Raw genomic sequence first — 19,043 nt, forward strand, 5'->3', positions numbered from 1 at the left:
GCTATGATTAATTATAAGATAAAACCATGAGAACTGCCCGGTAATCCAGATGGAATTGCCGCTTGTTTCCCGTGGATTCCAGTCGGAGTGCCCCCTCTTCCTTTTCTTCAGCTCGTGTCGTCTTCCAAGTCCCCGCATCGTACGAAAGAAGCCGAGATGCGAACGTTCAGTCTCCCCCGAGTCCTCCTAGCTCTGGCCTCTACCATCCTCTTCTCCGAACTGGTCCAGGCCTACGACGAGCCGTCGCCAAACTCGTGGAAGGGCAACTTGACCTTCCTGCATACCGAGGACTCGTTGACCTTCCACTACTCCACGCCTGATCCCGACGACACCAACTGGATAGGCTTATACCTCAACGCAGGCGTCGGCCTCATTCCCGAAGCCGGCAAGAAGTACAGCAGACCCTCCACCGTCTGGCAACATGCCCCTGGGCGCGAGGGGACCGTTCACTTCCCAGCCCGAAACCTGCGACCCGGACGGTACGGCGTCTTCTTGAACGCCAGGGACGGCTACGAATGGCTGGCCCTCCCCATCATAGTATTCCTGTCCGACGACGGGAGAGACATCGAGGTGATTTCACAAAAGGCGACCCTTCCCAACGCCCGTCGGGGTGACGACTACCTCGAATCGATACGCCACCTCGTTCTTGACGGGGACGGGGTAAAATTCGAATCGCTGCACCTTGGTTCGCCAACGTGGGTCGACGTGACTCGTGACGGCAACATGTTCGGCACCCCTCCCGACGACGCGGCGGAGGATACAACAACCATCCTGGTGTGGGCGACGCGGCGCAACTCGGCCGCCCTCCTCGAACTGACCATCCCCGTGCGGAAGAAGGGAGAGCCCCTCCTCGACACGCTCAAAGTCATGTCCCTGAACCTCTGGTTCGGCGGGAAGAAAGTCAACGACTACCACAAGAAGCAGGTCCGGTTCCTCGCCACTTCCGGAGTCGACATCGTCGGCCTGCAGGAAGACCACGACGGCAGCCACGCCAGACGGCTGGCCGCGGCGCTGGGCTGGCACTACTGGTCGAGCAAGGAGAGCGTCGGCGTCATCAGCCGGCACCGCATCCACCAGGAGCTCGATCTGGGACTCTCGGCGGGCGGTGTGACCATCAGCCTGGGGAAAGGGTGGACCGAGAAGGTGGTGGTGTGGGTTGCGCATTTCGCGTCTAGGCCCTATGGGCCCCACGGGCTGTGTTTTGACGGGCTGTCGGTCAACGATGTGACGGGGGGCGTGGGACGGGGGGTTGATCTGCGGCGGCAGCAGGCCGAGGCCACGATTTGGAGAATGCGGTCGTATTTCTCCACCGTTGACGAGGTTCCGGTTATTGTCTTGGGGGATTTCAACGAGCCGTCGCATCTCGACTACGTGGAGGAACTCCGGGACGGGCACTGCGGTCACTCGGATGTCCCCTGGCCTGTGTCCAAGAGGATGGCGGAGGAGGGGTTTATCGATTCGTACCGCGTTGCGCATCCCGATCCGGCCGAGGAAGAGGGCATCACGTATTCGCCCATCACGCCGTTGCACGACAGCGGCAGGCCCGAGCCGCAGGATCGCATTGACTTTATCTATCACAAAGGGGACCAGCTGAAGGTGTCAGATTCGTGGACCTACGTTGCTGGGGAGCCAAAGAATATTCCGGATCATAGGGACAATGAGTGGACGTCGGACCATGCGGCTGTTATTACTGTGTATGATATATCAGAATGGGAATCTACATGGCATGCCTAGCTAAAATGGAGTATGTCGTATGGGAACATTGAATCAATCATATATCATCGTATGGTGGCACCTCTAGGCTATGCAGAATTTCGAATCTCCTCCTCAATCTTGGCCCAAGAATCATGCAGCAAAAAGGCCGAAATCCAATAATTCTCCTGCGGGTCTTTACCCAAGATGTTGAAAACATTTCTCGTCATCGCGCTCTCCACCATGCTTTGCGCGTGGTGATACACCATCCGCCCGGGCACATGCGAGGGCCTCTCCTCCCATGCGCCAGTGCTCACAACTGCCGGACCAAAGTCAACCGATTCGTAAAACTTGGCTTTCGCCCAGCTGCTGAAGACGACAAGCAAAGCATTCGCCTCCCCAAATAACATGGGCGAGCCGGGCGGTTTCTGAGCCCTCATCAGCCTCATCAAAGCCAGGACCTGCGGCTCGCTGACCTGCTCCTGGATGCTCCGTCGAAACCTGTAGGCGAGTTGTCCAAGCGGCAGGTTGGGGATCTCGTGGGCCGTAAAGAAGGTGAATGTGCCCAAGGCGAGGTTCTGCACGTAGGCCGCGCCGGAGTCGAAGGCGGACTTGACCCGGCCCCGGATGTCGACGGCGTTGATGGCGGTAATGGGGCGGGAGGGACCACGCGACACGGAGACGAGGCGCGTGGCCCAGGCCGATATGATGTCGCCATCGCTGAGAAAGGGGACGTCGACATCCTCCTCCCCGTCCACGCCGCCGCCGCCGCCGCCGCCGCCGGCGGCTTTGAGCCCTTCGACGGCCTCCTGGCGCAGCCTCGCGACGAATTTTGGCGGCAGGCACATCATCCGCCCCTCGACACTATACCAGAGGAGCTCCCAAGCGAACCGCAGCCCGAACCAGAGCATGCCCAGCCCCGGGATCCGTTTCGGCTCGAGGACGTACGGCTCCTGGTCCTCGACGGCGGCGGTACTCGGCTTTTCCAGGGGATCCTCGCGGGCTCCGAGCATGGGCGGGACCTCGGCCTCTCGACCGGCCAGGACCAGGGACCAGGCTGCTACGAGGTCCCTCCGGCCGAGGCCGCTGGTCATGGTGTGCGGCCACGACAGCGCGACGAGGGTTGCGTCCCTGAAGGACGTCACGTGTAGTGAGAGCTGCGGCTCGTCGCTGTACAGGAAGTCGTCGATGGTGGTCGGTGCGTCGGAGCGGGCGCCGAAGGGGCGGAAGGTCACAGATGACGGGTGCAGGGAGAGATCGGGTGTCGGCTGCGGGAGTTGGCTGGCGAGGGGGTGCTCTTTGATGCTGACGTCGAAGGTAATGTGGGAGAAGCGAACGGGTGGACGAGCTGGTGTGAAGGGGGTCGGTACGTGGATCTCCAACCGGCCATCTGACTGCGAAAAGGGGGGGAATACGGAGAGTCAGGAGGCGGTGCTGCGTTCAATTGCTTGGGCAGGGGGGAAGGAAGGGAAGAAGAAATATATATATATATATAGAAAAGTCGTGGTGGACTCTGGCGACGCAGATTGAACCCAGCAGCTGGGTCACAGTGAAGGCTCTCTCACTCACCCTTAAGCGAAGCCGGCCCCCGAGCTTCCTCCAATCGCCCATATTCAGCAGCCGGACGAGGGCATCATGCAGCTTATCGGCGTCGAGGACGTCGTTGAAGCGGAGAGTCCAGCACAAGATGAGATCCCGGTACGTGGGTGTGTCGTCGAAGAAATGTACCGGGAAGATTTCGTCAGTTTCGATCTTCGGCGGCGGAACCCGCCGTGGTTTGAGGCCCAGAAGGGCCCGAATAGAGTCCATGGTCTTCGTCGGTCTTGGCCAGTCGTCGTCTTGTGGCAGGTTGGCGATGAGACGAACGGGTAGCTGTGATGATGACTTGGTTTTCGGCGTCGCAAAAAAGAGGGAGGAGGGGGAGAATGCGAGAATATATATAAACTGATAGGTGGGGACGGGTGAACAGAAATTATGACAGCCGACAGAGCTTCACCGCGGAGACGGCTGGGGTGACGGGTCCAGGATGAGACCTAGGGTAGCATTTTGGAAATGAGGGACTCTATAATAAATCAACATAAACGACACTACAACGTACAGCCCGGTACAACGTAGGTAAGCACTAAAACCCCCTGCTCGCACAACGTAAGAAGCCTGCAAGCCGCCTACAGCCCTGAGAGTCTGAGCCAAGCCGGAGGGATTTGAAGGTCTAAATCATGGGCATCATTTCATGCAGGATAAGTGTCAGCGTGTTATTCCGTGTCCGCACTGCAGCATAAACTTGCTACGTAAAAAACTACCTGTGACCGAAGATCTAGTCACTATTGGGCACATCCATAGGGGAGACGTTAGAGACCGTTATGAAAAGGGGCTTTGTTGCAAGGTACAGTGAGTGGCTCGGCAAAAGGACCGAGGTGTTGTATAGCGTATTACATAATCATGGGCCCTACGCACTCCGGCCGGTACAGAATGTGTATAAAATACTACGTTGCCCGTACAACGTAAACCGGTGGGCCATGCCAAGTGACCCGAGCACCATAGCAATACCAAATTTGTATACCCCGATTCAGTAGGGATCTTCGTCTTCATATTCCGTCTTGTATCTGCGTAGGCGCTGCGTAACCGGGATTTACAAATTTGGTATGACACCGGTTTACTGATGCAATAGTACCGGGATTCTGTACTGGCCCCGAGTACCATATGGACTACACTAGAACGCGTCTGTCCCTTGGCCATCAGATCGGTTGGCGGGGCCATCCCGCAACCGGGTCCCCACGAGTGCCACGAATGCCACGAGTGCCACGAGTCCCACATGTCCTTCTCCGTACCGACCTTTCAGTGGATAAGGTCCAGTGCGTCGTCTTATCTTTGACCAACCGGAATACTTCTATTGTGGGTTAGGGTTGACTCCCGTCCATCGCAGCTCCTGCTCCAACATCTGTCGCACGGGAGGACCAGAAAAGGGGTATCGCCAAGTTTGTGGAGTTGCTGCGAAAACCTACCGACGGCCCTATCTATGACCCCAGATTGGTGCTATGACGGGGGGAGGCCCCTTTGGTTCGATGGCAGAGGGTTAACATGGCTGTCTGGGTGGGATTTAGTTTGTATATGAAGAGTGGGTGAAGGGCGAAGGGCGCCGACGACACGACGACGACGACAACAACGACGACAAAAAAGCAGCGACACCCAACTTGCTCAACTTGTTCCTGCCAAGTTATTTTGAAACGTAGCGAAATACCAAATCCAGAAATCTGTATTTATTGTTTGTCCCCTGCGACATCGTACGATGGCGGAGAGGAGCAGAGTAATTTCATATTTGAGTAGTCTGTCTCGCTATTGCGTAGCTCTGGGGGAGCAAACAACAACGTATGAAGAGCCAGAGGAAAAGCAGAGGGTAAAATAGAAAAGTAGAAAGAAAAAGAAGGAAAAGAGAAAGAAGAAGAAGAAGAAGAAGAAGAAGAAGAAGAGCGAAATAATAAAGCCGAGTTCATAAATATCAAACAACCAGCATCACATCTCCGTCAACGGCCCCCATGTCATAGCACACCAAAATGTCCGCTCAGCCATCCTTGGTAAGCCAAAGACAAACAACAGGCTTCTCGCCAGGGAGCCCCGTACGGGACGCATCCCAGCCAACATCCTTGATAGCCTTCTTCATCATATCCTTGTCATCGGCGCCGAAGCACAAGCCCTTGTACCAGCGACCGTTCCCGCCCTGGGTGATCTCGTAGCACTTGTTCTTCCGCGCCGACGGCCCCGTGGCGCCGAACCCCTTGAGGATGTCCTGGACCCTGGCCGACACGGGGACATGGCAGGCGTGGAACTCGATGGCCGTGTGTGCGGGGAGTTGCCAGGGCGGCGTGGCGGTCTTGAAGACGTGGATCTTGGTGTGCTCGGGCGGGAAGAAGTAGTTGTACCCGGGCTCGCAACCGGCGCCCCCCGTCGAGTTGATCATCTGGGAGGCTGGCATGGTTCCGCCCGAGGCGGGTTGGTTGGTCGGCGTACGGGCGTAGGCATTATTGACGCCGTTGGGCTGAAGGGGTATGACGTTCTGGCCCGCGCCGGCGTAGATGGTTGGGACACCCCAGGCCGACTGATAGGACAAGGGGTAGCCGAGTGGTGAGACTGTGGATGGGTGAGCACTCCACGGTTGTCCCTCAAGGTCACCTTGGTGAAAGAAAGAAAAAATTATATATATATATAAAAAAGAATGCTTACCATAATGGCTATAGCCATAGGGGATATAGGCTTGAGGAACAGAAGCCTGGCCCGGGGGTCCGAGCGGAGGGGGAGGTCCGGAGTCGCGTCCAAACCGAGGATTCATGGTGAGCGGTTGTCTTTGAGACAGCGAGAGGTCCGACTCAAGGGAAGTGGTTGGTATCTATTCAGCGATCTGCTGGATGATACGTGTTGACCCAGCTGCCACTGACGGGATCGTACCGTGTAGACCAGGTGCGGTCGACGAAGCCTGAAAGCAGAGCGCGCTGGGGCTGCCAGGAGGCGAACTGTGATGGGGGATAGATAGACTGTCCGGGAACCGTGCCAATCGTCGTTGTTGCTGTAGGATAGGTGTTCGTTTGATGGTTGACAGGAAAGGTTTCTGTAGAGACTGGAAGTTAGTTTAGAAATCTACCAAAGACCAAAGGCCTGCTTATATACGTGGAATCTTGACACTCTGTCACGGACGTCATGAAGTGAGTGAAATGACATGAGCGAAGAGAAGAGGAAGTGTCAAGAGCGAGTGACAAGAGAAAGTCCAGTCATTCGGCGGGGTAGTAAGGGGGAATCGTTACTCACGTGGGATCAGCAATGACTCTGGAGGGGGAGGACCGTGATCAAATTCACCCGTCTCCGGACTCCAGCCTCTTCGATCGTGATGGACCAAGAAAATCTGGGTACTCCAGACTTTGTTGTCGTCACGGTCGTAAAACGTGCCCACGATGAGCCAGGCCCAGAAACGTGGACGTCTCGAGAGGTAGAGGTATTGGCCGATGATGAGCTTGGTCGCCGGATAGGGGAAATGAGTCGGTTGGCGAGTGGGTGCGGGTGCCCCGGGTCTCTGAGTCGACGCCAGCTTGGTGATTAATGGCACGGTGCCTGCGTCAGAGGCACCAAGGAGGGGGTAAGGGGGTAATAGGTTATATATGGTTTGCTCAAGTTGAAACAGAACCAAGGAAGCGATAGCAAGAGAGAAGGGTTCGGCAAAGAGCTGGACAGAGCCTCGGACTCAAATAAATAGTTCAGCAGTTTGCCATGTTTGGGCGGCGCGTGACTCGGACAATCTCCTGATTCACTGCAAGCATGTTATGGCAAACAGACAAAAGGGACCAGGGGGGAGTCAGCCAAAAGTCTGGAGATGGTACGCGAATAGCTGGAATTTTGCCAACTGCGCTGACGGACTGACAAGACGATGAGCACCGAGGGAAGGCATTGCTGTAAGATCGTTCCTTTATCATTCATGGCCTGAGCAGGAAATCCCAATGTACTCCGATTAATCCCAAGTCTGTGGTGGCTTTGGTTCGATCATTTGGTTCGGTCATCGGGTTGGTGACTCGGTGTGATGTGAATAGAATCGAAGAGGACGCGATCACCGTTGGTCTTCCAGGGTGGGCGACGCTACTGGGATACGACATCCCACGGAGGACACGAAATACGTGGCCACAGCAAAATGGGGGTGGGAATGAACCAAAGCAGTGAAGACTCTAGGCTCGTGATTAGGATCCATGTTTGCCCTGCAAGGAAAAGCGCCAATCTCCAAAACTGCGTAGGAACAGAAGACTCACGGAAATGATGAGAGGCCTGCGAAATCAATTCCAAGGACCCCGTGGCCCGACCAAGTACCAAATTGCGGTTTGGGGTGGTTTGGTTCGGGGAACGAGCGTACAACACTGTCTCAGCATCAGAGAGAGGGAGAGCTCGGGATTCCCCGACATTTGCGAAGACGCGCAGCTGGCGAGATGAGGCCGAAGCCCGAACCGTGTGATGATACCGTACGGTCCGTGCCTTCTCCGCATGTCGTACGCATAATGATCCTCCTAGAGCAGATGCCGATCAGGCGTCACAGGTCGATGGCGTATTGGTCACGGTCACCAGGCATGACTAAACGTCAAATTGACCGCGCAGAGCTTGCGTCCTCAACCCTGCTCACTTTCCTCGACAAGACGGACACCCCCCGCCTTCTTTTTCTCCTCGATCTCCTGGCGTATCTGCTTCCTCCGCTCTACCTCGGCGACCAAGCCCTTGAGATAGACTTCGGCCTGGACCGTGGCGCTGTAGGAGAGGGCCGTCCAATTCCAGTTGTTCTTACGCTCGGCATCGGCGCCGGCGGCGAGGAGCGTCCGGAGAACGAGTAGGTTTCCGTTGCCGCTGGCGAAATGAAGCGCGGTATTGCCGTCCGTGTCGACGCGTTGGACCGCCTGTTCGGGTCCGCCGGGGACGTAGGTCAGGAGGATTTGGAGGACCGTGTCGTGGCCGTTGCGACTGGCCTCCATGATGGCGTCGCGGCCGCGGGCGTCCCGGCGAAGGACGATTTCGGGATTCAGCTCGCACAGGAAGTGCACCACCTCGGTGTGGCCGCCGGCGGCCGCGAGCATGAGCGCTGTCTGCAGGTTCTCGTTGAGGGCGGGGTCTGGGTCCTCGTGACCAAACTCGATGAGGACCTTGCAGACTGGAAGATGGCCTAACGAGGCGGCCAGATGGAGGTTGGAGTTGGATAGACCCTCGGGGGATGCATCGGGGTTGTGGAGGACTTCGCGGTGGGATTTGAGGATGCGCTTGACCAGCAGGGCGTCGTTGGCGACGATGGCGCGGCGGATGCGAATACTTGGCTCTAGCCTGGAAGGGAGAGAAAGGGTGTCAGCGAGCCTTTCAATCGTGTGGAGAGGTGCTATTTGACATCGAATGGAAAGCACAAACATCTCGACGTTGGGGTTGCAAGGCGACTTAAGGTGGTGGAGAGTGGCATTGCTGGCGGTGCAAAACAAAAGCTCGATAGAAGGAAGATTAAGATTAAGATGGCATAAACAGAACCAAAATAACCTTAGTAGCAAGCGAAAAGAAGGAACGCACGAATGGGAGCGGAGTTACCGTAAGAGGGGAATCAAGGGGCAGCTGAGGCAGGGATGTAACTTGTGCCCCTGAAATAGTGGCCCAAGCTCCTTCTGACTGGGAAGAGCTGTGCCATTTTTGCGGGGGAATTCCTCTCACTTTTTAGTGGGGCCATGAAGACAACAGTCACGTCGATAAAGTATCCCATACAATACCATATATAGGTATATAACCCGAGTAGAGGTCTATACTCGTCGTATCATCACGTACCCAAGGCAATTAATCCACACTCAATTGAAAACACAACCCGTTCAATTGACGATATCGACGACTTGAAATATGAGGAGTAGGACAAAACTTATTATGTTAGGAAGTTAGTCCCTTTTTTTTGACCGCCGCAGGTTAAAAACCCAAGCGACAAACCATGCAACCATGCGGACCTCCCAGTCGGCCAGTCGGGGCTCAACGTGCATTACGTCGTTTCTGTGTAATTTCTCCGTGATGACGCCTGGATCTCCACATTTCCTCCAGACATACGGAGTACCTGCATGGCCAGCTTGGGGTATTAAAACGTCCTGTCCCTCGCCATCAACTACCCATACGGTATACCTCAATATTAGCGGGATCAATTATCTCACCACGCGAGCACATCAATTCGGGTTCTTATTCACGGGAAGACGATCGATCCATTTCAATAACACCACCATGTCTGCACCACGCTACATGCACTCGGCCCTACGGCCTGCCATACGGGCCAGCCGCAACAACAGGGTCGCCTTCAGCCCTGCAAACAAACGCAACGCCAGCACAGACAAGGAACCGTCCCGTACTCAGATTCCGCCAGCCAGGCCTGGCAAAGCAAACAACTGGTACGCTAGACATCCATCTGCTTGTCCCATACTTCTTCTGCCCCGCTGCATCGTACCCCTCACTAAGCATTGTAGCTGACGACCGAGTGACAATGCACAGGACTCCCTACGCCGCAGCCGGCCTCGGTCTCGGCGCTGTATTCTTTTACCTCATGGGAAGGCCAGACAAGGCGGCGAGCACCAACGTTGGCGCGCAACCGACAGGGACGCTCCCAGGGCGGGAAGGTCCTATCCGTCCGGAAGACCGGAGCAATAAGAGACAGCCGGGGCAGTGAGAAGGGATTTGTGAGGAGGGGTTCGTTGCTGCGGAGATTGTTGTTGAAACTTGAATGACAAGGAGTTCGGCGTCGGAATGACCGTGGGGGCTAGCTAAGGCTAAGCTGAGAATGCCACATTGAAAGGACTCTTTCATCTGGTCCTTACGACCTATGCAATTGAACACGAACTATGTTTGATGAAGCTATAGACTACTCACTTCCCTACGCAGTGCTGGATCGGCTGATTGGGAGCATTCGTCAATGCAGCTTATGATGTCATACAACTGAAGATGTCCGATAAGTGGTGATAAAGGACCTTGATAAGGTATTCTGTGATAAGGAATGATAAATTAATAATAAGGTACCTAGGTACCTTACTGATGAGGCCGACAAGCCTGATAAGCCTGACAAGCCCGATAAGCCCGACAAAGGATGTTTTGTTCCGTTTCCCGCAATTTCGCAGGAATTGCAGACTATTACCACGTTGTCGAAAGTATCCTCCAAGGAGTTTAGAAAAATCGAAAAATCAAACGTCTTGCGGGAACTTCCTGAACATATCCGCGATACGGTCCATCGGAGCGGTGAGCAGGCCCATAGCCGTCTCGAAAGGCGGGCTCTCGCCGGCACTCGGGTGGCTGCGGGTGGGCACGAACATCTTGGTCCTCTCAAAGCTCTGGGACATGGTCTCCGACGCGCCGGGCTCCAGGGCCGCCTCGAGGGCGGGCAAGTCATGGCTCTCCTCCTCCTCGATGTGCTTCGAAAGCGTGCCCCAGAGCTGCTTCAGCATGGGCACGTAATTCGCATCCTCGGGGCTCATGTTCTGGAACTTCTTGAGCTTCTCCTTGGCCTGCGTGTTGGGTTGGCTTGTCAGTTCCTTGCCTTTTGCCTTGTCTGAACGGCCAAGAACGAGGAATTGAGGTTACCCACCTCGTGATGCGCCTTTCGGTCTTCTTCGGCCATCTCGTGACCTTTGTTGCCCATGTACTTCTCAAAAGCAGGGTAGACGACGAGCTCCTCGGCAATGGAGTGGCGGGCGAGTTCCCAGGTGAACTGGTTACCGAAGCGTTCCTGGTGGTCGTGGTCCGACGACGAGGTTATCTCGTTGAAACACTTCTCCATCTCACGGTGGTCTTCGGCGACCTTATCCGAAAGTCTGACCATTGTTGCGGTTTGGACTGTGCTTGTGCGAGGCTGTTGCAATTGGAATTTTGGGCGACAATGCGCAGTGCAATGTCAGTGGGAAGGATGTGAAGGAATGGTTGTCACAATGGTATTGCAGACTTCTGGATAGACGCGTCGAGGAGGCAGATGAAGCGGTTAAATATATCTAGATATCTGCCCACTTCTCCTGCGCAAAAGTCTGTCTGGGAAACTATTCAAAATGGTGACGTTCTCCATGGCAGCTATTAGATTTTAGAGACTCTGTTTGCTAGGAAGATGCGTCGGATGTTCTTCTGTCGACCCAATCCTCGCTGGTCCCAACCCATCATGATCTTCCAAGGTGGACGAGTATGGACGAATCAATTTATCAAATTAAAGTTACTACTTTGGGTGTTGTCCACACCACCAAAAGTTGGTGCCAGAATGACTTGCTCCGTAGTGTGAAGTCAAAAAATGCTGGAAGCCAACAGGGCTTTGTCTTGATTCTTGATGACAGGCAGAAATCCAGGGTTGGTGGTCTGAGGTAGCCAGGTCTCCAGTCCTCTCTGTTGTCGAGGGCCGTCTTTTTGAAAGCAATGATAATTAATACAGCAGCTCGGGATCAAGACAAGGAAGGGGGGGAAAGGGAAAAAAAAGAAGAAGAAAAAAAAGAAGAAAAAAAGACAAGCTGAGCTTGTTGTGGTGTCTCCCCGACCGGAATCGAGCCGGTGACCTTTCGATTGAAAGAGATAACAATTACAGTCGAACGTGATAGCCAACTACACCACAGGGAGTTTTTGTTGGAGGACGTAGCTTCGAGACTGTATATAAGCTGGAAAGTGGAGTCAACTCTCCCCGAGAGTGGGGAAGGCTTTCTTAGTAATCAAACCCCGGAGAATTCTTCCATTTTCCACTTCTCCACTGCTTTATCGAAAGAAGATTTTACTAATTTATTATGACTCTGCGGCTTCTTCCTCAAACTTCCTGAGCTTCGCCCGGAGATCTGCTCTTATGTCCGAGAAGAGAGGCAGCTCTTCGCGACGTCATAGGACAGAATAATACATAGTATGCTTGGTAATGCTGCAATTACTGTGAATGTGATTTCTAAGTCCCGGTAGGCTGAGGTAGCACGACGACACGATGTGCGTGCTTCACCTGGTTTCTGTCATCGTCTTACATTAACTGAGCCAGTACATTCGTATAAATACTAGACCATCTGTCGTGAAGTCCTGTCTGAGGAGGTGAACTGTAAACTTGCCATCCGATCCCTCTTCTTAGAGTGAACGTGCTCAATCCATTATCTATCGGTTAACTACCTACACCCATCGACACAATACAGGGTAAGACGCAATGGCCCAGACCAAGATTCTCGTCACAGGCGCTACGGGTTACGTGTAAGTGACCGTGGACTGTTACCCGCCATCCCTTCTGCGCTTCTCACTGACCACGGACGTCGCTTTCCAGTGGGGGCTCGGTTCTGGAACATTTGAGATCATCCTCCAACCCGAAGATCAAGGATGCGTCCATCACAACCCTTGTCCGACGGCAGGATCATGCAGACCTCCTTGGGAAACGTGGGGTGAAAGCCCAAGTCTTCAACGGACTCGATGACAGCGATCAGTTGAGGTCCATTGCATCTGATTTCGACATTGTCGTTCATTGCGCGACGGGATCTCATACAGCATCCGCTGAAGCCCTCATTCTCGGGCTCGGCGACGCAAAGGCGAGGACAGGCCAGCAGACATACTACATCCACGTTCGTAGCACTGCCCCTTAGCCCTCTGGCCCTAGGGGGTTGCTAATGCTGGAAGTAGACCACGGGAACATCCAACTTTGCACAGGGTCTCTCCAACCCTGACGCCACAGTCCAGAGCATCTCCGATAAAGACGACGTATACGGGGAAGAAGTCAAACTAGAAGCCAAGTCTCCCTATGCCCAGCGCACTACCGACCTCGTCGTGGTCCACACGGCCGAGAAAACCGGCGTCAAGGCCTACCTGCTGATGCCCCCCACCATTTACGGCAAGGGTCTCGGCCGGTTCAAGACACTGTCTTACCAGGTTCCCATCGTCGTCCGGAACGCCATCGCCGCAGGGCATCCCACTTACATCGGCGACGGGTCGGGGTCCCTGGGCAAAGTGCACATTGACGACGTTGTCACCCAGTACGAGATCATCCTGTCCAAGGTCCTGGATGGGGAGGAGATCCCGTCCGGTCGGAAGGGCATCTACTTTTCCAGCACTGGCAGCTATACGTGGAAAGACGTGAATGAGCTGGTCGGCCAGGTCGGTGCGCGCTTGAACGCGCTCGAGTCGTCCGCCCCAGTCTCGGTTAGCTTGGAGGAGGCCGTCGAGAAGTGGCCGCATGGGGCTAATGCTACGTTTGTTGAGAGGAACTTCGCCGCCAGACATCCGTACGTCTTCCCGAGCTCAGGATCTCGTGACCTCTTCATTGGCAGAAGTTGGAAATCTCACATGCTTCCTTTCTTGCAGGGCGGTTACCAAGCCGGAATTGGCATTCGACCTTGGGTGGAAACCAACTAGAACGGAGGAGAAAGACTGGATCGCCGATATAGAGCAGAATTGGGAAGCCATTCTTTCTGAACAGAAGGAGCAGTGGAGGATGATTTTTTTTTCTTTTTCTTCTTTTTGTCCAGGTTGCAATTTCGGTAAGTCATAGCCCGTGGGATACTCTCTGCGAGGAAATGCCAAGCTTGACGACATTAGGAGCATTAGGACGACATGATCGAGCTGCACATGTGCAGAAGGGGGCACACCAACCATACTATACTGTTGGGTCGTCGTTGGAGCATGAAGCCTCCGAAGCCGGGATGCAATCGATATTGGCAGAGAGAGAAGGAAGCCGGACAGTTAATTGCGAATTACAAAATAGAATCGTCAATGCATTTTCTCCACGCTCAATTTTCTTCAAGTTCCCTCCAGGGCGGAATTGGTATCACGCGGAAAGGAGATACCCCCCTTTCATAACGAATATTGGTCGGGCATTAGGGAATCATGATTCGTTCCTCATGGAGCGGAATTAGAAATCATTTCGACACGCTCTCGTTCTAACCGCAGGTATTGACTTCGGCAATGAATTTGGGGACCTCAAAGAAGGCCGGTCCTCCTGTGAAGACCTCGGTGCCAAACTGGTAGACTGTAGGAGCTTGTCAGTTCGTTTTCTCTCCACGGATAGTTAAGCAGGTCAAGGGAGTGGGTGAGCCACTGCCCCTGCACAACGCACTCAAGAGATGCTGGTCCCTGTCCGGGAAGCCCTGGTGGAAGACAAGGTAATCGAAGAATTCCTTCATGTCGGCCTCGAAGTGGTGGATATTAGGTCCCGCGGGGATGAAGCTGAATACCTTCATCTTGCCGCCGTGGTTGTAGCCGAAATGGAGATCCCAGTCGTACCCGGCAATGTTGACTCTGGCAATGGGTCGCTTGGCTTCACTGATGGGCCAGACTCCTCCATAGCAGGCGAGCCTACCGTCGTGTCAGTTGGTAGTGCTATTTCGTTCTTCCCATGGGAAACCCAAAGAAAGAAGGACCGCAACCAAGGGGGGGGGGGCAGGGGACAACATACCAAATCATCACCTCGTACTCTCCACTGCTATTCGCATGCTTCTTATCCGGATCCGTGAAGAAGTCAAATGCGACATTCGCCCGGATATGATCAGTGTCATACCGCCACGCAACATCAACGGGCATCGACGCGATATCCTGGAGGAGCGGACGGTCGAACTGCCGCGCGCCGTAGACGTAACTCTTCACTTGATGCTCGCCGCCCTGCCACTCCCAGTCAGAACTCCAGGCGATGCCGCGACCCTCCGGGCCGGGCCCGTCGTAGTGTGTTCGTTGGCCGCCCGAGGTGGCGTGCTTGAGGCCCCAGGTGTTGTTGTTGAGCTCGTACCCCTTGACGGCGTGGTAGCCCCATTGCTTGGTGAGAGTGTGGAGGTGGGTGGGAGGCATGGCGGGAGGGCAGGCGGGAGGGCGGCTGTGAGGGTGGTCTGGAGGGTGGTCTGGAGGGTGGTTGTGAGGCCGATGATGGGGTTGATGGACTGGTTGGAGTGATTGTTGGTTCTGGTACTGCTCCGAGCTGGAGGGCGAGAAGACGCGGTTGAAGAGGGAGGCGACTTTCCGACCCATGATGAATAGCTGGGTGATGGAGGATCGGCGGGTGATTTTCCTTTTCTGTGTGCGGAGTCAAGGAATGAGCTATGGAATGACGAATGTCCGATGAGATTCCTAGGAAGTAAGGGCCTGAGCGGATTGGTGAAGAAGGATCAGGGGGGTTGATTGGAATGTTGAGCGTTGCAGAAGGGGGAGCGGACGTGAGAAGAGAGTTGAAAAGGGGGATAAGGGGGATATATGTACACCAAGGTACTTACATCAAGTTGGGATTTCCCTGTTGTTGTAGTGGTACATTTCTGGTCTGACAGTCACCTACCTACCTTACCTGTAAGCTGCCTAAGGTAAGGTACCTAGTCAGTACCTTGTGTTGAAAGTGACGTAAGGCCCAGGAGAATGCCAAAAGGTACGAGTCAGACTTGAATGAGACCGGTCGGGAGGTTTATTACCTTCAGGTACCTGATGAGGGTTGGGAGATGCAGCAAATCGCAATCCGCTGAACGTTCAGGTACCTACCTACTCATCGTCCGTGTAAGTCTCGGGTTACGGTACCTCAGGTATCGCTCTCTCAATTGCAGTGCGTCCATCTTGCTCCTCTCAAGTAGCTTATCCGTTAGCTGGACATTTATTAGGGTTAAGGCACCGAGTAAAACCAATTCTTTTTGCTGTGTAGCTTTTTTGGCAACGAAAAAGGGTATCATCTCAATCTGCCTTGAGTGTCGGGGCCATATCCAAAATCCTCAGCCGGCGCCGGGACTTGTCCTCTGCGCCGAGGGGTTCAAAATGCGAAATCATCATACACTGACCACGCTATCCACCTCTCTCCGTTTCTTCTCCACGTTTACCTCGAATAATGCCCTCGCTACCAGTCCCCATTGTGTGATCCTGCCCAGAGTTAGCACAGTTTTGTTTCAAAATCAAACCAGAAGAGAGAAAAGAACGGAAAGAAAGGGGAAGAAGAGAAAAGGAAGGGAAACGCACATTAGTAACCCTAACAGACAAGCCAAGGGCACCTCGTAGCGATGATAAGGATACACATCATGGGCGATGTCGTTCTCCTCCACCATGTTCATGACGAGCAGCACGAAACAAACGACGGAGGCCAGGGCAAAGAGGAGTTCGACGCCGAACTGCATCTGGTAGGGGATGCCGCCGCGGTAATGGGCACGTCGGAGGCAGAGCAGGTTTATGATAGCCCATAGAAAGACGAGACCGTTCTGCGACAGTAATCGATGGTGGTGAGTATGGGCGACAGCAAGAATTCAATCAAGTAGAGGGCGGAGAAAGGAAGAGAAGGGAAAAGGGGGCAGCATACCAATGGTACGGTCAACCACATGGGATAGTAGACGGGATCGGCCGAATCGGTGTCATCGTTCAGGTAGCGGCCGCGACGCGAGACGTAAATGTTGACGGTGAGGACGAGCGAGACGAATGGGAAGACCAGGGCGGCCTGGCGCAGAACGTAGTACATGTAAAGACATCTCCGGCGCTTCTTGCGGAAAGGGGTTTCGGGAGGAATGTAGAACTCTGGTGGGCGGTAGTGGAATGTCGGCGGCAAACCGGGCGGCAGTGGTGGTGGGGGAGGGTACAGCGCGGAAGGTGGGGGCGGGTAGGTCGGACGGTTCCCGTCCGGGACATGGTATGGGATGGCGCCGCCGTCGTTTCGGGTGTATGGTGAGGGTGATGACGATGGTTGAGTGTATGCGGGTTGGGGCGAGGAAGGAGGATAAGTGGTATCGGGGCCGTGGGAGGCGTTGTCGGAGTGTTCTGGTGGTGACATGATCGGGAGCGCTTGTTTTGTAGGGGTGTTTCCCCCCTTTTTTCCCGTTGGTGACAACACTGCTCTGTTTCCCTCCCTTTTTGCGCGCTTTCCTCCGCGTGTATCCGTATCTGGTGACTCTTGCCTCTCTCTATCCTTTTCGCCCCTCTTTCCCCTCTCTCTTCCTCTTTGCTCCTTCAGGTCCTTTCTGTACCTGGGGTTATTATCGTTTTGGCGAACGTGGATGTATGTGTTGACCACTGTTGGTGTAGTTGCCAATGCTGGTGCTACATGTATCCCTAGGAAGGGAGACGGTTGCCGTATCCATCTAGGTCGGCCTGTGTGTGTCGGTCGATCTCAGCCGCGTTTCGTCGTTGGAGGTGAAAGTCGTAGTATGTCCTTCCATGCGTGGGAGAGTCGATCTAGAGGCAGGCGCGCGCGGGTGTGGTGATCGCCGAAAGGTGGGTTGATTTACGCAGGGAGCGATCGCGCCAGTGGGGGATCGTCTCGTAGGGCTCTCGGTTTGGCGATGGCTGGTGCGTGGGTGTGTAGGAACAGTACTGCGGTGAAGGGTTCGGTAATTGAGACAAGACGAAACAATGACCAGTTGGAAGGAAATGGCGAGGAAGAAATGGGCGGATTGAATGATCAAATAGGTAAAGAAAGAAAAGAAGAAAAAAAGAGAAAAAGAGAGAGAGAGAATTGGACAGGGGCGAGGAAGACAACGAAAGAAATGAAGCGGAAGACTAACTTATGAACAAAAGACCAAGAAAGCCCAAGAAGCATGGCTTCAAATTTGGAAGGAATTTGGAATTAGGAATTTCTGGGGTGGAGGCGGCCAAGACGACGAGATGACGTATCCACGTATGCGTTTCCGCCGAGACGCACGGCCTTTGTCTTGGTACCTTGGGTACTCTACATCGTGGATTCCATTCTCGTTTTTCTTATTTTCTTATGAAATATGGAAATCAAAAAAAAAGAGAAATCAAATCTACCAATGTTTCCCAGTCTCCGTCTTTTTCTGCGAAGGAGTTAGACACTTCTCAATAGGAGAGGAACGAATGGAGAAGTGACGCCAAGACAATGGTCCAAGAAGGCCAAGATGCCGAGACTAATCCCAAGCATCAAGGACCAACGAACCAAGAGCCTGCAGATCCCGAGTCGGTGTAAGGTACTGTGAAGTACAAGTACATACTACTTCGCAAGGTGTGTTCAAGTGCAGTGGCTTCAGGTCTTTGCTCAGTGGTCGTCGGCCATTGAACTGCCTAAGGTGCAATGCCGCAAGGTACCTAACGCCGGGGGCCGGGCTAACGTCATTCCACCAGGAAGTCTCAAGACGCTAATTGAGGTGTCAGGCAAACCGCCAAGACGGTCCATCCCATTTATCCATTCTACAACTTTTTTTCTCCCTCTTTTTACTCTTGTTATCTCCTGTTATCTTTTCCTCTTCTTCTTCGTTTTCGAGATATCTTTGAAAGATACAGATGACTTCGTACGGTCTAATCACATCGTGTGGCTCTGATTCCCTTGTTCTCATTTTCTTATTCTCCGTCTCGTCGACCCATCTCTCGGCATCGACCACGTCGTCCGTCAACTCGCCCGTCAACTCGCCCGTTTTCGCTTTGCAGGCCATAACCTATTGTCTCGGCATGGCGCTCGGCATCGCTCTCGGCACGGCCTCTCAACCGCCGGCCAAGCAAATACTGATTGGATCAAACCCAAATCAGCGTCGTCGTCGTCACACGCTCGTGTTTTGAGCGGATTAATCACGCGCTGCAAACCCTCTCACCAAGTCTCTTGTACGACCGAGCCCCCGGGGCTTTTGTGTTGCCAAGTAGGATGTGCTGTCTCCTTTTCTTTCTGTCTTTTTTTTCTCCCCTTGACCCAAGACCCAGACGCGTCATTCATATATATCTGCAGTGTCACCAGACATGACCAGGGTTTGACCGCACTACAAGGCCTTATCGGTCTTCGACACAGGCCCCGGAAAAGAAGAGCAAGAGGAAGAGGAAGCATGCCAAAGGGCAAAATGAGATGAGATCCCTCGACAAGGTCACTATAGGGATAGAATGGCATCCAGAGTACCGGGAGTAAGTGTGATGTGTTGACTGCCTACTTCTCCTCCGACATTGAAACGACAGAAACCCCAATC

The 19,043-nt window shown here is 54.1% G+C and overlaps 11 protein-coding genes and 1 non-coding gene across 12 annotated transcripts; 5 read left to right on the plus strand and 7 right to left on the minus strand.

Annotated features, from left to right (window-relative positions):
- Nucleotides 1–156: 156 nt before the first annotated feature.
- On the plus strand, nt 157–1,734 carry SODALDRAFT_269796 (DNase I-like protein; the record flags this gene model as incomplete). Its single annotated transcript, XM_028607684.1, has 1 exon — nt 157–1,734. The coding sequence occupies one exon, from the start codon at nt 157–159 to the stop codon at nt 1,732–1,734; it is 1,578 nt and encodes a 525-aa protein (XP_028469797.1).
- SODALDRAFT_374374 (hypothetical protein) lies at nt 1,671–4,030 on the minus strand (the record flags this gene model as incomplete). The annotated part of the gene is made up of 5 exons (XM_028614673.1): nt 1,671–3,086; nt 3,205–3,564; nt 3,660–3,699; nt 3,862–3,901; nt 4,015–4,030. 5 exons carry the CDS (start codon nt 4,028–4,030, stop codon nt 1,803–1,805), a joined length of 1,740 nt encoding a protein of 579 aa, XP_028469798.1. The 3' UTR covers nt 1,671–1,802.
- A 101-nt stretch (nt 4,031–4,131) lies between these two features.
- SODALDRAFT_374375 (hypothetical protein) lies at nt 4,132–4,922 on the plus strand (the record flags this gene model as incomplete). Its single annotated transcript, XM_028614674.1, has 5 exons — nt 4,132–4,154; nt 4,234–4,291; nt 4,361–4,544; nt 4,616–4,722; nt 4,794–4,922. 5 exons carry the CDS (start codon nt 4,132–4,134, stop codon nt 4,920–4,922), a joined length of 501 nt encoding a protein of 166 aa, XP_028469799.1.
- Nucleotides 4,923–5,173: 251 nt separating this feature from the next.
- Nucleotides 5,174–6,231, minus strand: SODALDRAFT_4920 (hypothetical protein). The gene is made up of 2 exons (XM_028615412.1): nt 5,911–6,231; nt 5,174–5,817 (listed from the first exon to the last, which is right to left on the minus strand). The coding sequence occupies exons 1-2, from the start codon at nt 6,014–6,016 to the stop codon at nt 5,252–5,254; spliced, it is 672 nt and encodes a 223-aa protein (XP_028469800.1). The 5' UTR covers nt 6,017–6,231; the 3' UTR covers nt 5,174–5,251.
- Nucleotides 6,232–7,739: 1,508 nt separating this feature from the next.
- SODALDRAFT_4909 (ankyrin) lies at nt 7,740–8,723 on the minus strand. Its single transcript, XM_028615411.1, has 2 exons — nt 8,608–8,723; nt 7,740–8,526 (listed from the first exon to the last, which is right to left on the minus strand). Coding segments are annotated over exons 1-2 (702 nt in total). The 5' UTR covers nt 8,610–8,723; the 3' UTR covers nt 7,740–7,826.
- Nucleotides 8,724–9,365: 642 nt separating this feature from the next.
- SODALDRAFT_326162 (hypothetical protein) lies at nt 9,366–10,053 on the plus strand. The gene is made up of 2 exons (XM_028610102.1): nt 9,366–9,608; nt 9,709–10,053. Exons 1-2 carry the CDS (start codon nt 9,445–9,447, stop codon nt 9,881–9,883), a joined length of 339 nt encoding a protein of 112 aa, XP_028469802.1. The 5' UTR covers nt 9,366–9,444; the 3' UTR covers nt 9,884–10,053.
- Nucleotides 10,054–10,278: 225 nt separating this feature from the next.
- Nucleotides 10,279–11,214, minus strand: SODALDRAFT_326163 (hypothetical protein). Its single transcript, XM_028610103.1, has 2 exons — nt 10,793–11,214; nt 10,279–10,712 (listed from the first exon to the last, which is right to left on the minus strand). Exons 1-2 carry the CDS (start codon nt 11,024–11,026, stop codon nt 10,392–10,394), a joined length of 555 nt encoding a protein of 184 aa, XP_028469803.1. The 5' UTR covers nt 11,027–11,214; the 3' UTR covers nt 10,279–10,391.
- A 496-nt stretch (nt 11,215–11,710) lies between these two features.
- Nucleotides 11,711–11,799, minus strand: SODALDRAFT_t40. Its single transcript has one exon. It is a non-coding gene; the product is annotated as a tRNA-Tyr (tRNA).
- A 556-nt stretch (nt 11,800–12,355) lies between these two features.
- SODALDRAFT_347100 (NAD dependent epimerase/dehydratase family protein) lies at nt 12,356–13,917 on the plus strand (the record flags this gene model as incomplete). The annotated part of the gene is made up of 6 exons (XM_028613284.1): nt 12,356–12,399; nt 12,470–12,761; nt 12,820–13,418; nt 13,498–13,620; nt 13,662–13,673; nt 13,735–13,917. The coding sequence occupies 6 exons, from the start codon at nt 12,356–12,358 to the stop codon at nt 13,748–13,750; spliced, it is 1,086 nt and encodes a 361-aa protein (XP_028469804.1). The 3' UTR covers nt 13,751–13,917.
- Nucleotides 13,918–14,072: 155 nt separating this feature from the next.
- On the minus strand, nt 14,073–14,973 carry SODALDRAFT_318776 (endoglucanase-1; the record flags this gene model as incomplete). The annotated part of the gene is made up of 3 exons (XM_028609404.1): nt 14,073–14,161; nt 14,249–14,487; nt 14,588–14,973. The coding sequence occupies 3 exons, from the start codon at nt 14,971–14,973 to the stop codon at nt 14,073–14,075; spliced, it is 714 nt and encodes a 237-aa protein (XP_028469805.1).
- Nucleotides 14,974–15,636: 663 nt separating this feature from the next.
- SODALDRAFT_4980 (hypothetical protein) lies at nt 15,637–17,166 on the minus strand. Its single transcript, XM_028615417.1, has 3 exons — nt 16,448–17,166; nt 16,114–16,349; nt 15,637–16,017 (listed from the first exon to the last, which is right to left on the minus strand). Exons 1-3 carry the CDS (start codon nt 16,910–16,912, stop codon nt 15,927–15,929), a joined length of 792 nt encoding a protein of 263 aa, XP_028469806.1. The 5' UTR covers nt 16,913–17,166; the 3' UTR covers nt 15,637–15,926.
- Nucleotides 17,136–18,985, plus strand: SODALDRAFT_354119 (hypothetical protein; the record flags this gene model as incomplete). Its single annotated transcript, XM_028613690.1, has 9 exons — nt 17,136–17,153; nt 17,253–17,271; nt 17,353–17,435; nt 17,656–17,801; nt 17,942–18,051; nt 18,109–18,239; nt 18,376–18,641; nt 18,685–18,725; nt 18,831–18,985. 9 exons carry the CDS (start codon nt 17,136–17,138, stop codon nt 18,983–18,985), a joined length of 969 nt encoding a protein of 322 aa, XP_028469807.1.
- Between the last annotated feature and the right edge of the window lie 58 nt (nt 18,986–19,043).

Source organism: Sodiomyces alkalinus, assembly GCF_003711515.1.
Source record: "Sodiomyces alkalinus F11 unplaced genomic scaffold SODALscaffold_1, whole genome shotgun sequence".
In the NCBI taxonomy this organism is placed as follows: Eukaryota; Fungi; Ascomycota; class Sordariomycetes; order Glomerellales; family Plectosphaerellaceae; genus Sodiomyces; species Sodiomyces alkalinus.